A 14,151-nucleotide genomic window follows, 5' to 3' on the forward strand; every position below is an offset into this window, starting at 1 on the left:
TTTAGAATATTTTTCACATGGTTGGTTTTGTCTGTTGCATGTCATAAGAACTACAAGCTCATTCTGAATATATCTTCTAGACTCCAATGATACTAGTCATCCTACAAGTATGTGAAATTGACAAATGCATTTTGCGCAATTTGCAAAAAAAAAAAACATCCAAAAGATCTACATGTTTCCTTCTTTCTTTTTTGTGCATTAAAAAACATAACCACAAAAATTTGAGGAATGATGCTAGCCAATTATGTTTGACAACTGATCGGTTGTAATGAGCCTATCCTCAATTTTAACCCATTCCCAACACTGCCTGAAGTTAGGTAAACCAGATCTGGGGAAACCTCACCTCACATGCAGTGCTACAACTAGGTCCAACTGAAATCTAGCCTCACCTTCACCAGTGCTTCAATCTGTTCCTCCAGTTCATCTTTCTCAAGGCGATGGAACTCTTGCAAGTCTCGCAGGGATATATCATGGCGAGCCAGGGCGGTGGCCTTGTCAAGCTCAAGACTCTGCATTGCCAGGTCATTCATCACTTGATCAAGCTTGACCTTGACCGTTATCAGGTCAGTCTCCAGCTTCTCATTCTTGGACTCCAGTTCCAGAACCTGATTCCCTAGTTGAGTGTTGACCTCATGAAGCTCTTCATTCTCCTTCTTGCTGGAAATCAGCAAGAATGCTTGTACTAGAAATGATTTAATATCTTAAGATCCCTTCAGCAAAAGACAACAGTATGCAGAAGATCAAACTATTTTGTTCAAACATTCCTGCTATTCTTTGGCTAAGTGTCATATGAACCATGTGCTGCATGAAGATCATGAGTTTTCTGATCAAATCTATTTTTCATGGCTGCAAATTTACAGGCACTTAAATGATGTATGCATTGATCACGGTAAATCTATGTTCAACTTGGTATTGGTCTCTAATCAAGACTACCATATTTCAATGAGCAGTTATCATTTTCCAGATAACGCAGCAGGTAGTTCATCTCAAGGGTGGTTGCATTTTCAGAGTTTGAAAAATTGGTAAATAAAAAGAGTTCAGGCAAAACACATTAGACAAACCCAAACATAATGATTGGTGGATATCAAAGACTCACAGATCTTCTATTTCTTTTTTGTGTGTTTGATCCTCTGACCTCCTCCCTGATCTCCTAGAATTTGTTATAAAAGATTTTTTATTTGTGGTGTCCAGAGACAGGAAGAGGGAGTCATCTGCCGTGGGATCATCTGGAGGAAGTTGCAAGAACGATGGCTCTTCTTCCTCCAGGGCAGGGAAACTGAAATGTCGACTAGAGAGAGGCTTGCCTATATGGGGCAAGTCGCCTTGAGGTAGCATCAGGGGATCACTTGATGGGAGCTTGAAGTCATGAAATGCTGCCAAAAATAATGTAAAAAGTTGATTATCATTCGAAACAGATGTCAGAATTAGGAAAAACCTGGTTTTTTCCACTTATCTCTACAATTTATGTGGCTGATTTGTGAAAGTGTGAGTCATCTCTAAAACTAAGTTCGGCCTAACTACAGTTCCAGTGGCAGGGAGATAAGAAACATAATAAAATGCCTTTAGTGAGGAGAGATTAGTGCAGAAATTAGCAATTCAGACTTTTTCAAAGTCCAAAGCAAGTTATTTGGAACAAAACATGGCTTTATGCAAATTAGTGTGTGATCATATTGAAGTACAAAGGTCACTTTTTCAATGCACATTTTGAAATCAGACTAACTTCAATGATGGTTGGGGTCAGGCTCAGGGATTGAGAAATCAGCTACTGGTAATATATGATAATCCCTTAGGAGAATTAAACTGGGGAAGTACATGGCATGTCATAACAAATTACGAATAATATCCAGTCCAGCTCCCTATATATTCTGAGACATTTATACAATGTTTTTCTATGGGTATCAGGTATCATACTCGTTTACACATCTCAACATAATATTATGAAAGAAAGACACTTATGATGTTAATCAATGGGTGAGACATATTCAACACACACGAAAAAGCAAAAAAATATCTTTGCGATGACAGCACATGCATTTCATACCAGCCGAGTCGACGATCATACCTGGCTGAGCGACCTAACTGCCATCTATAGTCTGATCTGTTGTTTTCAGCAGCTAGTTACGTTTCTACGAGTAAACATGCTTTTCTGGATAACCTCTTACACATCCCACTGAATTGCCTAGTTGGGCCGGAGTGAGTTATTTCGACATATCCTATTTACAGTTGCATACTGAGCAAACTTTTTTATTCTACTTCTGACAGTACTTTAATAAGCAGCACATCACAAAATACAACTGAATTTGCTGGTTGTTTGGAAATTGTTGCATGTTTAGTGAATGGATAGTCTGATACCTGGCTACACTGCTTCATATCTAACAGTCACACATATAGCTGATTGTTTGTGTTGTGCAGTAAACCCTATACAAATGGTACAAGGAGCCATGACTTGGCTATGTGTGTGCAGCCAGACAGGGTGACACGATAGTACCTGAACTGGACATCCTCAGCTTTTTTCCACACCATGTTTCTCTTCGTAGTTTCTTTGCCTGAAAATAATGTGTTAGTTGGTAAAGAATATTGACAATAGATGCAAACATTATTATATACAAATCAGTGTCATCAACCTTTACAGGCGTGCAGTTTATGTCTAGGATTATCCTGCTCAGTTCAATATTTAGAGAATAACCAACGAGGTACAAGTAATTACAGGAAATATGTTTAATGAGGACATATAATTTCCCATAATCACTCGTACCTCACTGGTTATTCTATGTAATACACAAAATGTGATATAAAAAGAAAAAAACACCAGGAGACAGGACTTGTGACCTCAAACAGCTGACTCATATGCATGCACACATTAAACCACCAGTGGCAATAATATAATTACGCTATGGAAAATAGCACTGTCTAAAATCACTTTAATAAAATACAACAAAAGAAAAATTATGGAATAATTTATTATAATTTGTTAATATGATAAAAAATATGATCAAATGAATTTTTAAATGTAAAATACTATTCGAAACGACTTTCATTTATGAATGACGTGTGTCAAGTGACGGATGACAGTGTAGTGTTGATACATACTTTGGCTAAACTCTCTCAATTTGGGGGAAACTCAAAAGTTAAAAGTTGGGAAATCTAAAACATAACCATCCCGTGAATACATCTAGAAAAAGATTTGAGTCAAGAGGCTCAACAAGTTTGAAGATTAAGAATTCGATCCGATGAATTTTGTTATAGTTTAACACACTTGAATGAAGTAAACAACCATTAAATCTGATGAATATTCATAAACAAATATGCACTCAAAAAGTATGAAGCTATGTGCACTGAAAAATCTGAACCACTTTTATTAATCTATTACAATTCCAGTGGCTTTCTTGCATGCATGTGTTTCATTGCATGATGGCATTAGTTACAAGAAAACATTTCTTAGATAACAAAAAGTGAAAAACCTTTAAAATTAGAAAAATGTATATATTTCAAATATAATTGATAATCATTCATCACATGTCAACTAATAACTGATAATGGATTAGGTTTCCGATTCCCAACACTATTGGAGGCAACAATCTGTTACAAGTTATCAGCATCACCTTTGTTTCTCTTGTGTCATCATTTGTTCCTGATACACAGATCATTTGGCGAAGCTTGTTGATGAGCTCATCTTGATGGCGCTGCATTTCTTCCTTTTCTTGTAATTTTTTCTGCAGGTCCACTTTCTCTAACTGAAGCTCTTGCATTCCCAACTGAAACATTTCAAGGTACATGCATGAACATCTGAAACACTACTGGATGTCACTGTGCGCACACACGTATGTCGAACAAAATATTTCAAGGTACATGCATGAACATCTGAAACACTACTGGATGGGACTGCGTGTACACACACACATCCATCAGAAATATTTCAAGGTACATGCATGAACATCTGAAACACTACTGGATGTCACTATGCACACACACGCATATCCATCAAAAATATTTCAAGGTACATGCATGAACATCTGAAACACTACTGGATGTCACTTTGACACACACGCACATACATCAGAAATATTTCAAGGTACATGCATGAACATCTGAAACATTACTGGATGTCACTGTGCACACACACACACGCAAATCCATCAGAAATATTTCTAGGTACAATTTGCATGACCATCTGAGACACTACTGGATGTCACTGTGCACACACACACACGCAAATCCATCAGAAATATTTCTAGGTACAATTTGCATGACCATCTGAGACACTACTGGATGTCACTGTGCACACACACACACGCAAATCCATCAGAAATATTTCTAGGTACAATTTGCATGACCATCTGAGACACTACTGGATGTCACTGTGCACACACACACACGCAAATCCATCAGAAATATTTCTAGGTACAATTTGCATGACCATCTGAGACACTACTGGATGTCACTGTGCACACACACACACGCAAATCCATCAGAAATATTTCTAGGTACAATTTGCATGAACATCTGAAACACTACTGGATGTCACTGTGCACACACACACACGCAAATCCATCAGAAATATTTCTAGGTACAATTTGCATGACCATCTGAGACACTACTGGATGTCACTGTACACACACACATCCATCAGAAATATTTCTAGGTACAATTTGCATGAACATCTGAGACACTACTGGATGTCACTGTGCACACACACACACGCAAATCCATCAGAAATATTTCTAGGTACAATTTGCATGACCATCTGAGACACTACTGGATGTCACTGTACACACACACATCCATCAGAAATATTTCAAGGTACATGCATAATCATATGAAACTCTACTGGGTGTCCATGTACAGACGTGCACTTCTGTTTGAAAAGTGTTAATGTATATATGCAACACCATGTCAAACACTACTGGGTGTGCCCATTGAAATTTGGTGATAAATGTTCATGAAATACCTTATCAACCACCCTCTGTAATTTTTTAATCTCATCAGCATACTTCTTGAGAAGGGCACTATCAGATAGCACTTCATTCAGCCTCGGCTTGTTTTTAATTGTCTTGGCTCGAGAAGCAAACTGTAACATGAATACATGAATAATATCATATGACCTTACATATCTCACATATCATTATATTTATTGGAGTGCAATTTTCTCCTTCACTGACATCATTTAATACAGAAACCAAAATTCTCCTACATCCTGGACCTCATAGTTAGCATAAAAAATCTTTTTGGAAATACACAACTCCAGTTTAAATATAGGGACTGCAAACTCCCTTTTTACACCACACAATTTAGGATCATAGTAACCATGGTAACATTCTCAGTACTTCCACAAAGTGGCATTGAACCTACAGGTCTACTAATTACTGTAAAATATATCATAGATGCGATTCATTTATGATGCAATAACACAAACACGCAGAAAAAAATAATACAGTTACCTACCCTCAGTGTGGAATGACTCTCATCCATTGATGTTGGTGCTATTGTACAGATGATCAGTGTGTTTGAGTTTCCTCCAAGAGCATTTTGTAGGATACGGGTCAGTTTGGAATCACGATATCCAATATAGGAACTGATAGAATGTAAATGAAAAATGATATCATTAAGTGTATATTTTCATGTCTGGGCTCACTTGCACGAAGCAATCTTAGCACTACAATGATTGTAACTCCCATTCTCCAATATAGGCTTAGATAGTTGTAGTGCTAAGATTGCTTTGTGCAAGTGGGCCCAGGTATATAAGCAACACTTCTTATCTATGTATTGATGACATCTGTATTTTATATAATGTATGGAATGTACAAAGCTGATATTTAGCATACAACATTTTGGAAGATGAATCACTTATTCACTTCATACAACTCATTTTACCTCTGGCAAATGTGGATTATTTCTAAACTATTTCTGTATTTCTGATTGTTTCTTAATCAGCTTGCTGATCACACACTTATACCTGTCTCCCTCACTCAGCTTGCTGATAACACAGATGCCTATCTCCCTCACTCAGCTTTCTAATGACAAACACATGCCTGTCTCCCTCACTCAGCTTTCTAATGACTCTCACACATACCTGTCTCCCTCATTCAGCTTTCTAATGACAAACACATACCGGTCTCCCTCACTCAGCTTTCTAATGACAAACACATACCTGTCTCCCTCACTCAGCTTGCTAATGACACTCACATATACCTGTCTCCCTCACTCAGCTTTCTAATGACTCTCACACATACCTGTCTCCCTCACTCAGCTTTCTAATGACTCTCACACATGCCTGTCTCCCTCACTCAGCTTGCTAATGACTCTCACACATACCTGTCTCCCTCACTCAGCTTTCTAATGACTCTCACACATACCTGTCTCCCTCACTCAGCTTTCTAATGACTCTCACACATACCTGTCTCCCTCATTCAGCTTTCTAATGACTCTCACACATACCTGTCTCCCTCACTCAGCTTTCTAATGACACTCACACATGCCTGTCTCCCTCACTCAGCTTGCTAATGACACTCACACATACCTGTCTCCCTCACTCAGCTTTCTAATGACTCTCACACATACCTGTCTCCCTCACTCAGCTTTCTAATGACTCTCACACATGCCTGTCTCCCTCACTCAGCTTTCTAATGACACTCACACATACCTGTCTCCCTCACTCAGCTTTCTAATGACTCTCACACAGACCTGTCTCCATCACTCAGCTTTCTAATGACTCTCACACATACCTGTCTCCCTCACTCAGCTTTCTAATGACAAACACATACCTGTCTCCCTCACTCAGCTTTCTAATGACTCTCACACATACCTGTCTCCCTCACCCAGCTTGCTGATCACACACATTTACCTGTCTCCCTCACTCAGATTGCTGACACACCTGTCTAATGACACATACTTGTGTCTCCCTCAAGTCAGCTTGCTGATGACACATACCTGTCTCCCTCACTCAGCTTGCTGATGACTTGGCTGAGAGTGAATAAACTGCGGTTGATTGCACATCCCTCTTTGAATCTCTCACCAGAGTTGTCAGCTGCCTTCTCAGAACCGGCCAAGTCAACAAAATTCTGAACAGGGACAATCATACAGTACAATATAGAATAGTCACATCACAGTCCCAAATAAAGAAATACCATTTCGACTCGATGCAATGATGTAAGAACATTGCAATACACCATAAGAATATTATTATTAACAACATTATCTGGGGCACTGGCTGTAATTATGGTAAAATCTGCCACTTATTTGATGCAAGAGTTGAGTAAAGTTTCTTCCTTTTTAATGAGAAATGTTACTCACAAACATATCTTATGAATACTAAAATCTGCAGGAATATAATTTCATAGGCACAAAAGGTGTTCTAAAAAACCTTGGCAAGTATTCCAAAATTTTCTTTGTCTCATTAAACCAGGCTGTATCGAACATGTTAAATGTGGTAATCACTTTAAGCTTCACTCCCAATAGTTTTGTCAGTAATGTTTCTGTAGTAAGCCTTTTTTCTTGTGAAAGGCATGAAGTATCTGGGTATCCATTCTTACACAGGATCCCTATGAAATTGAACATGTTAAATCAGATTACTAGTTCTTGCCCCATTCTTTACAGTACCATCTCGTCTATTGGATGAACAGAAATAACTATACAGTAAGAGAGTGGGCGAGTTTAGTTCTCAGTCACACTTAACAATATGGCAGCTATGTGGCAGCGATCTACAATTAATCAAAATAACACACCAAGTGTGACACCATGACAGCATCAATGTCTCCCTTCAGCCGACTCTCTATGATCTGGGTAAAAAGAACAAACAAAATGTTAGTCAAGGTTCACACCTAACCACTGGTCATATGATTTGGTGCATTAGCATGTACAGAAATGTTCAGTACTGTGAACACAAAGAATGACATATGAACATTGAGCACTATTGAAAGTGTAGGACAGCCCCTGATTGATGTGCATAGCAATGCTCAGAAGATTCAGTTAGATAGTCAAGAAGGTGAGAGTAACAAAGGTGAGTTTAGTTTTACCCCACACTCAGCAATCTTCTATCTATACCGAGGCAGTCTGCTGTAAATGATTAACTCTGGACTTGACAATCCAATGCTTGACAGCATGAGCATCGATCTACGCAACTGAGATACGAGTATGATGACGTGTCAACCAAGTCAACGAGCATGACAGCCCAATTATGGTCGTCACCTTCATGACAAGCATGGGTTACTGAAGATCAGTCACAGGTCAGCAGTTGATAGAGCAATGATAACACTTACTATTCTCAGGATCACGTGTGAACGTGAACTGCGATCATTAGCCTTTGTCTCAGCAAATTTTCTTTTTGCTGCAAAAGAAATGTTATTTGAAATTTTGTAATATCTCATGACATCGATCAACTTTAAGCTTAAGTTAAATACACAGAGAGGAGACAACGTCCAGCGTTACAGACTGTCAAAGAATGAAAGGAGTTGATAGGTCAGCAGGGCTTCATTGTACACAGATTAGTGATGAGCACTCTATACACACATCTGTAATGACCACTCTATGCAAGGATCTGTAATGACCATTCCGTTCACTGATCTGTAATGACCAAAGCATATGCAGGTTTGTAATGACCACTTCATACACAAATCTGTAATGACCAAAGCATATACAGGTTTGTAATGACCACTTCATACACTGATCTGTAATGACCACTTCATACACAGATCTCGTAATGACCACTCCATTCATGGATCTGTATTGATCACCCTATACACAGATCTGTAACAGCTCCATACACAGATCTGTAACAGCTCCATACGCAGATCTGTAACAGCTCTATACGCAGATCTGAGATGACTGCATTATGGACAGGTTTGTGTTGACCACTCTGTGCACAAACCAGTGTTGCCTGTTTCATGGACACATATCTGTGAAGATTGCAGTGCACAGATACAGAAATCACCACAAAGCATGTTACAAATCATGTTTGCTGCCCTCGAAATGGCCACTTGATACTTACTTTCTCCACGTACGATCCACTGCATCACCTGCTCCTTTGAGTTGACAATCTGCTCATTCAAACCAACCACAGATATCTGGTGATCCTGTAACCATGGTAACAATAACAAATATACTTGTTCTTCCCTTACAAACTGAGAAGGGTCATCTGAAGAAATTTGTACAAAAACTCAATGCAATGTCTGGGCAATTCAAGATACCCTGGGTCTACTTTCAGTTGATGTTAACAGCATCAGGACCTGATGGTTTAAAAATACAAAAACAAGACTGAAGCATCCATTTTGCTAATTCGTCAAACAGGAAATGATTCTGGACTTTTTGCTGTCTTCACACTGCTGTGACAACCTTAAAACTATCTTGTTTATCATGTTTAAAACAGTTTATGCAGATGGAAAAATGGATATTTATACTATATTGTATAAGTGTAAAGATAGTTTACGCTGTCACAAAACAATACATTATGCAGACGATTTCATGCATTACCACCCTACCACAATCATATGATGACGTTAGTTGTTTTCCAAATTCTTCTGAGTAGTTACCAGTATAGGTTAAAAAAACAATAAGATATCTTATAAATAATTGTCGACAAAATTCTGCAGATAGCACTAAAACAGACTCAGCACCATCATTAGTCTGCTGAAATAAACTTACCGTATCTTCTTGAATTTTCAATGTCTTTTCTATATCGTCAAACAGGTCATATATCTTTTCTGTGTAGATTTCCATGTATGAAATTCGGAGTAAAAATTCCTTGTTTGTGGACTGAAATATTATGAAGATGTTCAGATAGGACTGAGAAGTACTGTACCAAATGTTACGCTGCAATCTCATCAAAAGGATCTTATACAGAAACAGGAAGTCTCTGCATGTGAAGATCAGAAAGAAAAGCACTGTTACACACCTGAATATGTAACCAAGAATCCAAAATACCAACAAAAAAGTTGCTTAACACGACAGTATTGATGGTCAAATATGAAATGATTCTTGAATTCCACTAAACAAACGTCAAATCTGACCGCATTGTGTATAAATGGTCTCAAATGGCATAAGATATATTTTTCAGTGTACCTGGTATTAGAGAACACAGCTACTGTCATGATGCAAATATTGATCAACTCTAAATTATAACACATTGATTAACATAATGAAAAATAAAAGATTATAGTAAACACTCGTGGTTGAGAGATACTTTCAGAAAAAGAATTTCAAACAACCTACCTTATTTATTATGTCGAACAATTCGTCAATTCCCAGCTCAATCACCCCTGCCTGTACTTTACTGCCAGATATTGTATATGTCTTCCCAGACCCACTCTGGCCATATGCAAAGATGGTTCCTGCCAAGTAGGAGTACATTTACAAGAAGAACATGTGACAAGGTGATTGGCATACTTGCAATGTGCTAGCTGGGAGCATCATATTCCTACCTGTGTAATTCAAACAACACTTGCTTCTGATAGAGCTATAAACATGATAAAACAAACAATCTTAGATTTGTGAGTGAGTGAGTGAGTGAGTGAGTGAGTAAATGAGTGAGTGAGTGAGTGAGTGAGAAAAATTCTCTCTCAATTTCAACACACCTCATCAGTTAGGTCTGACACGGGCACTCAGCTTGTCTGGAATTGTGGATATTTGCTTTGATGTCAATTTGTGCATTGCAACACACTACCAGAACACAGGCATGTAAAACTGAAGCATTACTAACATTGCTACGTTGTACATGACAGTAGACTGACAAGCAAATGTTGTTAACATCGCTGTCTATGAACTGTCCTGGTAACAACTGAAGATGGTTCAAGGCAACCAATGACAGAAAACAGTGATAGTGTGATAGTGTGTGACCTGATCTATGTCACCTCTAATACGTTTAAATCTGCTCTGAACTCAGAGCTGTTTCAATTATATGACGACATGTCACCTGGCTGTAGTATTAGTAGGGAAAGCCAGACATCATATAGGTTTTAGACAATAACCACTTTGTGAAACCCTAAGAATGGGTATGATGCAAACAAACCTTGAATCACAATCAGGTTGTACTGGGATGCACAGGGAATTATGGTGCCTATGCAAACGAGGCCACAATGACTAAGTAATGTATTACACTCTACACTTCAGCGCTGGGGGCATATTGTTTGAGTTATGTGGCCTAAGTGTATTAGGATTTCATAAAACAAGGCAGATTACACTGGCAAATACATGAACAACGCGATCCGTATACACAGGATTTTAAGAGATAAAACAAAACAAAGCAGAATAACATGAATACGGCTAAAGCAGTACACAGCATGTAAGAACAGTGAGCTTGACGAACAAGACTGTCTATTGTGAATCTAGGCTGTCAGAGTCTCTTGACAGACAGAATGGCAGGTGAGACTTCCCAGTTTTGACATGTTCCTCACCGTGAAACCCTTCAGCTGCATTCCTGATGATGGGTGAACAGAGCTCTCCGTAGAGCTCCTGTGTTGTGTCCATGTGATCATAAACTGAATCTGAAATACACACACCCGCAATGTTCATTGTTCCATAGGTTCCAGTCAACTTTGATAGACTGACAGACTATATCTTCCTCAGCATGGTGTTTATGACAATGCCTTTATTCTTATTCAGGCTTGGTATTTAAATGCTGTCTGACTTGTTATTTATACGGAATGATTTAATTATCATGTCAGTCAGTTTACATGAGAACGTCTGTGTAACAGGATGACTGCAACACCATAACTTCAAAACAACATACATATATATTTCCTGTTTACAAATCATGGCAAACTTCAAACACGACATTGGGACAACCGACGTTCTTAAATTGCTATAGAAATCAGTATAATTCTGCAACCACACACGTAACCCTGAAAACTAGGTCACTCAAATCTGTTAATTCATGTACACCAACCCTTATAAGTTCCTTATAAATTTCAATGCATCATTCATGAAACTATCACCTACCGAACACATAGCTGTCAGAGGCAGAGGATTCATTGGACATGATAGTCTTGTCATCCTTGACATTCCACAGAATGCTGAGTCCATTGCTTTGTTCTCTGAAGAAAGATAACGTTTAGTTTTATCATGATTACCTAATATACTCATATTTACATTTGATCAGTGTAGACACATGCAGTAGAAATGAGCAATTATTTACTTACTTTTGTAGCAATGGGCGTACACGGACAGCTACTTTGATGTTGTCCCCCATTCTTCCCTGTAAAAGAAAATGAATTACATAACTTGATGACATAGGCCTATATTTGTTGTGATAGATTATCATAGTCAGTATGGTTGCAACGCGGCAAATAATTTAATTTGCTATTGTTTCCTTGAATTTCATGAATAATACATGAACTGCTGACATTACCCAAAACTTGTAGCTGCTATCCAGTATTTGTGATATTTATATTTACCATATGGTGAATTTGTTGCAGTTCTAGCATTTAGTGGCATACACTGCACCATGTAAGCCAAACATCAAAACTGGAATTTATGCAGGTTATTCAATATAACTGGAATATTGCGAAATGAGGCTAAAGTAAATGAGGCTAAATGAGACATTTAAACTCTCCTCATTTGAGTCAATGTCTGAGTTACAATTGTTAATTGTCACCACTAAATACATTTACTAATTATCAACATATTAGTTTTAGCAATTCAATTCAAGACATATAATAAACTATATATATAGATAAGACATTTTGAAAGGTAACTAAAAAAATAAAAGGATATGTCATTTCGAAACTTCGATGAAAATTTTAGTACATTTGCTACCTTGAATGATACTGACAGTCTTTGTAAATCTTTGTAAACATGTTGGTCTGCTGGTGTCTCAGCTGTTCTGGTTATATATATATGATTAGACTAAACCAGGGATTTACAAGACACAAATACCTGTATCTGATACGCATAAAAATGAAAACACACCCAATGAAATATATTATGGTGTGCACAGGGACACAGAAAAAGTCCAAGTACTCTTTTTTAAAATGTTGATCAAGTAACACATTATCACTGAGTCTTTTGCTAGCTGGGTTATGGTACCTCAGATCCTGGACTCAAGGTAAATCCCTGGACTAAACATTTCTATAAAAACCTTAGTGATAACTTTCCAATGTGGGGTCAACTTTGTGGCTCATGACTAACATCGCCTTCAGACAACTTTGTCAACACATCCTAAATCTTCACACAATACAATCCCATGGAATTTTATGAACATTTAAGTATCTTAAAGGTATCTATACTGTAGGGATATCAATGACTGTCTCCTTCATGATGAAATTTACCTACTAAACACATATGACCTATGAATGATTAAATACTTATTTTCCCTGTATCTGTTAATACATTGTCATGTATAAATAAAATGCTTAAGCTGCAATGCCCTTGATTCTTGATCTTTTGCAGATATTGTCATTCTATTTAAACAAAGCACCAGTACCAAGGACACAAATCAGAAGGTGTCTTTTTGTTATTTGTTGATGATAACGAGTAGACCTAAACAAACCCACACCATTTACCCAATCGGTGTAATTTTCTGCAATAAGAAGCATCAGGTAGAGATTGTCAACAGGAATCCGGTACGTTATAATTCAACTGTTCGCAGAAAATCCACCAGAAGTGTAGCAAATAACATTGATCTTCTCCAAGTTCTCGTCATTTGAAAATGGCTTGTCACAGTATCGATGGTTAATGATTTGAATTTTCACATCAAACACAGAATTTAATGTCAAAATCGAAGGAAATATTGCCAATTGGAATACATGCAGGTGTACCGATGTGCACTTAGTACTCACTAAACAGAGGTCCGGGATGATAGCGAAGTTTCAGTTTGAAAATCCCCCCATTACATCCACGAAGAGGTGTTCCGCGATTGGACGAACCTGGCGTGTTTGTGCGAATGCTTGTTTGAAGACCGAGAACGTTCTCGCCCGCGAACATACACATACCATGACAAATAGCCTTCTCCAAATCTGTACTGAATGCTAAGCCGATGGATGCATTGTAATTATATCCTTTAAAGACGCTAGTCTGTCATTAATATTTTCTTTGAAATTTTCATTTAAAGAGCCACCGATACGGAGTGACTAAAATTTCTCTGCAACGGTCTAATTACGAAACCAAGCTGCAAACTGGTCAACTCCTGTACTTCCTCTGGCGGACACGGGGACTGGGCTACTG

General features: G+C 38.0%; 1 protein-coding gene across 1 annotated transcript in view; it reads right to left on the reverse strand.

Annotated features, from left to right (window-relative positions):
• Nucleotides 1-13,864, reverse strand: part of LOC137298089 (centromere-associated protein E-like) — a 45,028-nt gene extending 31,164 nt beyond the window's left edge. Inside the window, exons 1-16 of the mRNA XM_067830163.1 lie at nucleotides 13,767-13,864; nucleotides 12,129-12,184; nucleotides 11,929-12,023; nucleotides 11,385-11,474; nucleotides 10,204-10,322; nucleotides 9,637-9,747; nucleotides 8,984-9,068; nucleotides 8,256-8,323; nucleotides 7,722-7,775; nucleotides 6,928-7,058; nucleotides 5,443-5,572; nucleotides 4,949-5,068; nucleotides 3,603-3,755; nucleotides 2,489-2,546; nucleotides 1,097-1,373; nucleotides 390-657 (exon numbers count right to left, since the gene is read on the reverse strand). Of these exons, the coding sequence (XP_067686264.1) occupies nucleotides 390-657; nucleotides 1,097-1,373; nucleotides 2,489-2,546; nucleotides 3,603-3,755; nucleotides 4,949-5,068; nucleotides 5,443-5,572; nucleotides 6,928-7,058; nucleotides 7,722-7,775; nucleotides 8,256-8,323; nucleotides 8,984-9,068; nucleotides 9,637-9,747; nucleotides 10,204-10,322; nucleotides 11,385-11,474; nucleotides 11,929-12,023; nucleotides 12,129-12,178 (1,809 nt within the window). The 5' untranslated portion in view covers nucleotides 12,179-12,184; nucleotides 13,767-13,864. The remainder of the gene's footprint in view (nucleotides 1-389; nucleotides 658-1,096; nucleotides 1,374-2,488; nucleotides 2,547-3,602; nucleotides 3,756-4,948; nucleotides 5,069-5,442; nucleotides 5,573-6,927; nucleotides 7,059-7,721; nucleotides 7,776-8,255; nucleotides 8,324-8,983; nucleotides 9,069-9,636; nucleotides 9,748-10,203; nucleotides 10,323-11,384; nucleotides 11,475-11,928; nucleotides 12,024-12,128; nucleotides 12,185-13,766) is intronic.
• Between the last annotated feature and the right edge of the window lie 287 nt (nucleotides 13,865-14,151).

The sequence above is a fragment of the Haliotis asinina genome, chromosome 10 (assembly GCF_037392515.1).
Source record: "Haliotis asinina isolate JCU_RB_2024 chromosome 10, JCU_Hal_asi_v2, whole genome shotgun sequence".
Lineage (NCBI taxonomy): Eukaryota > Metazoa > Mollusca > Gastropoda > Lepetellida > Haliotidae > Haliotis > Haliotis asinina.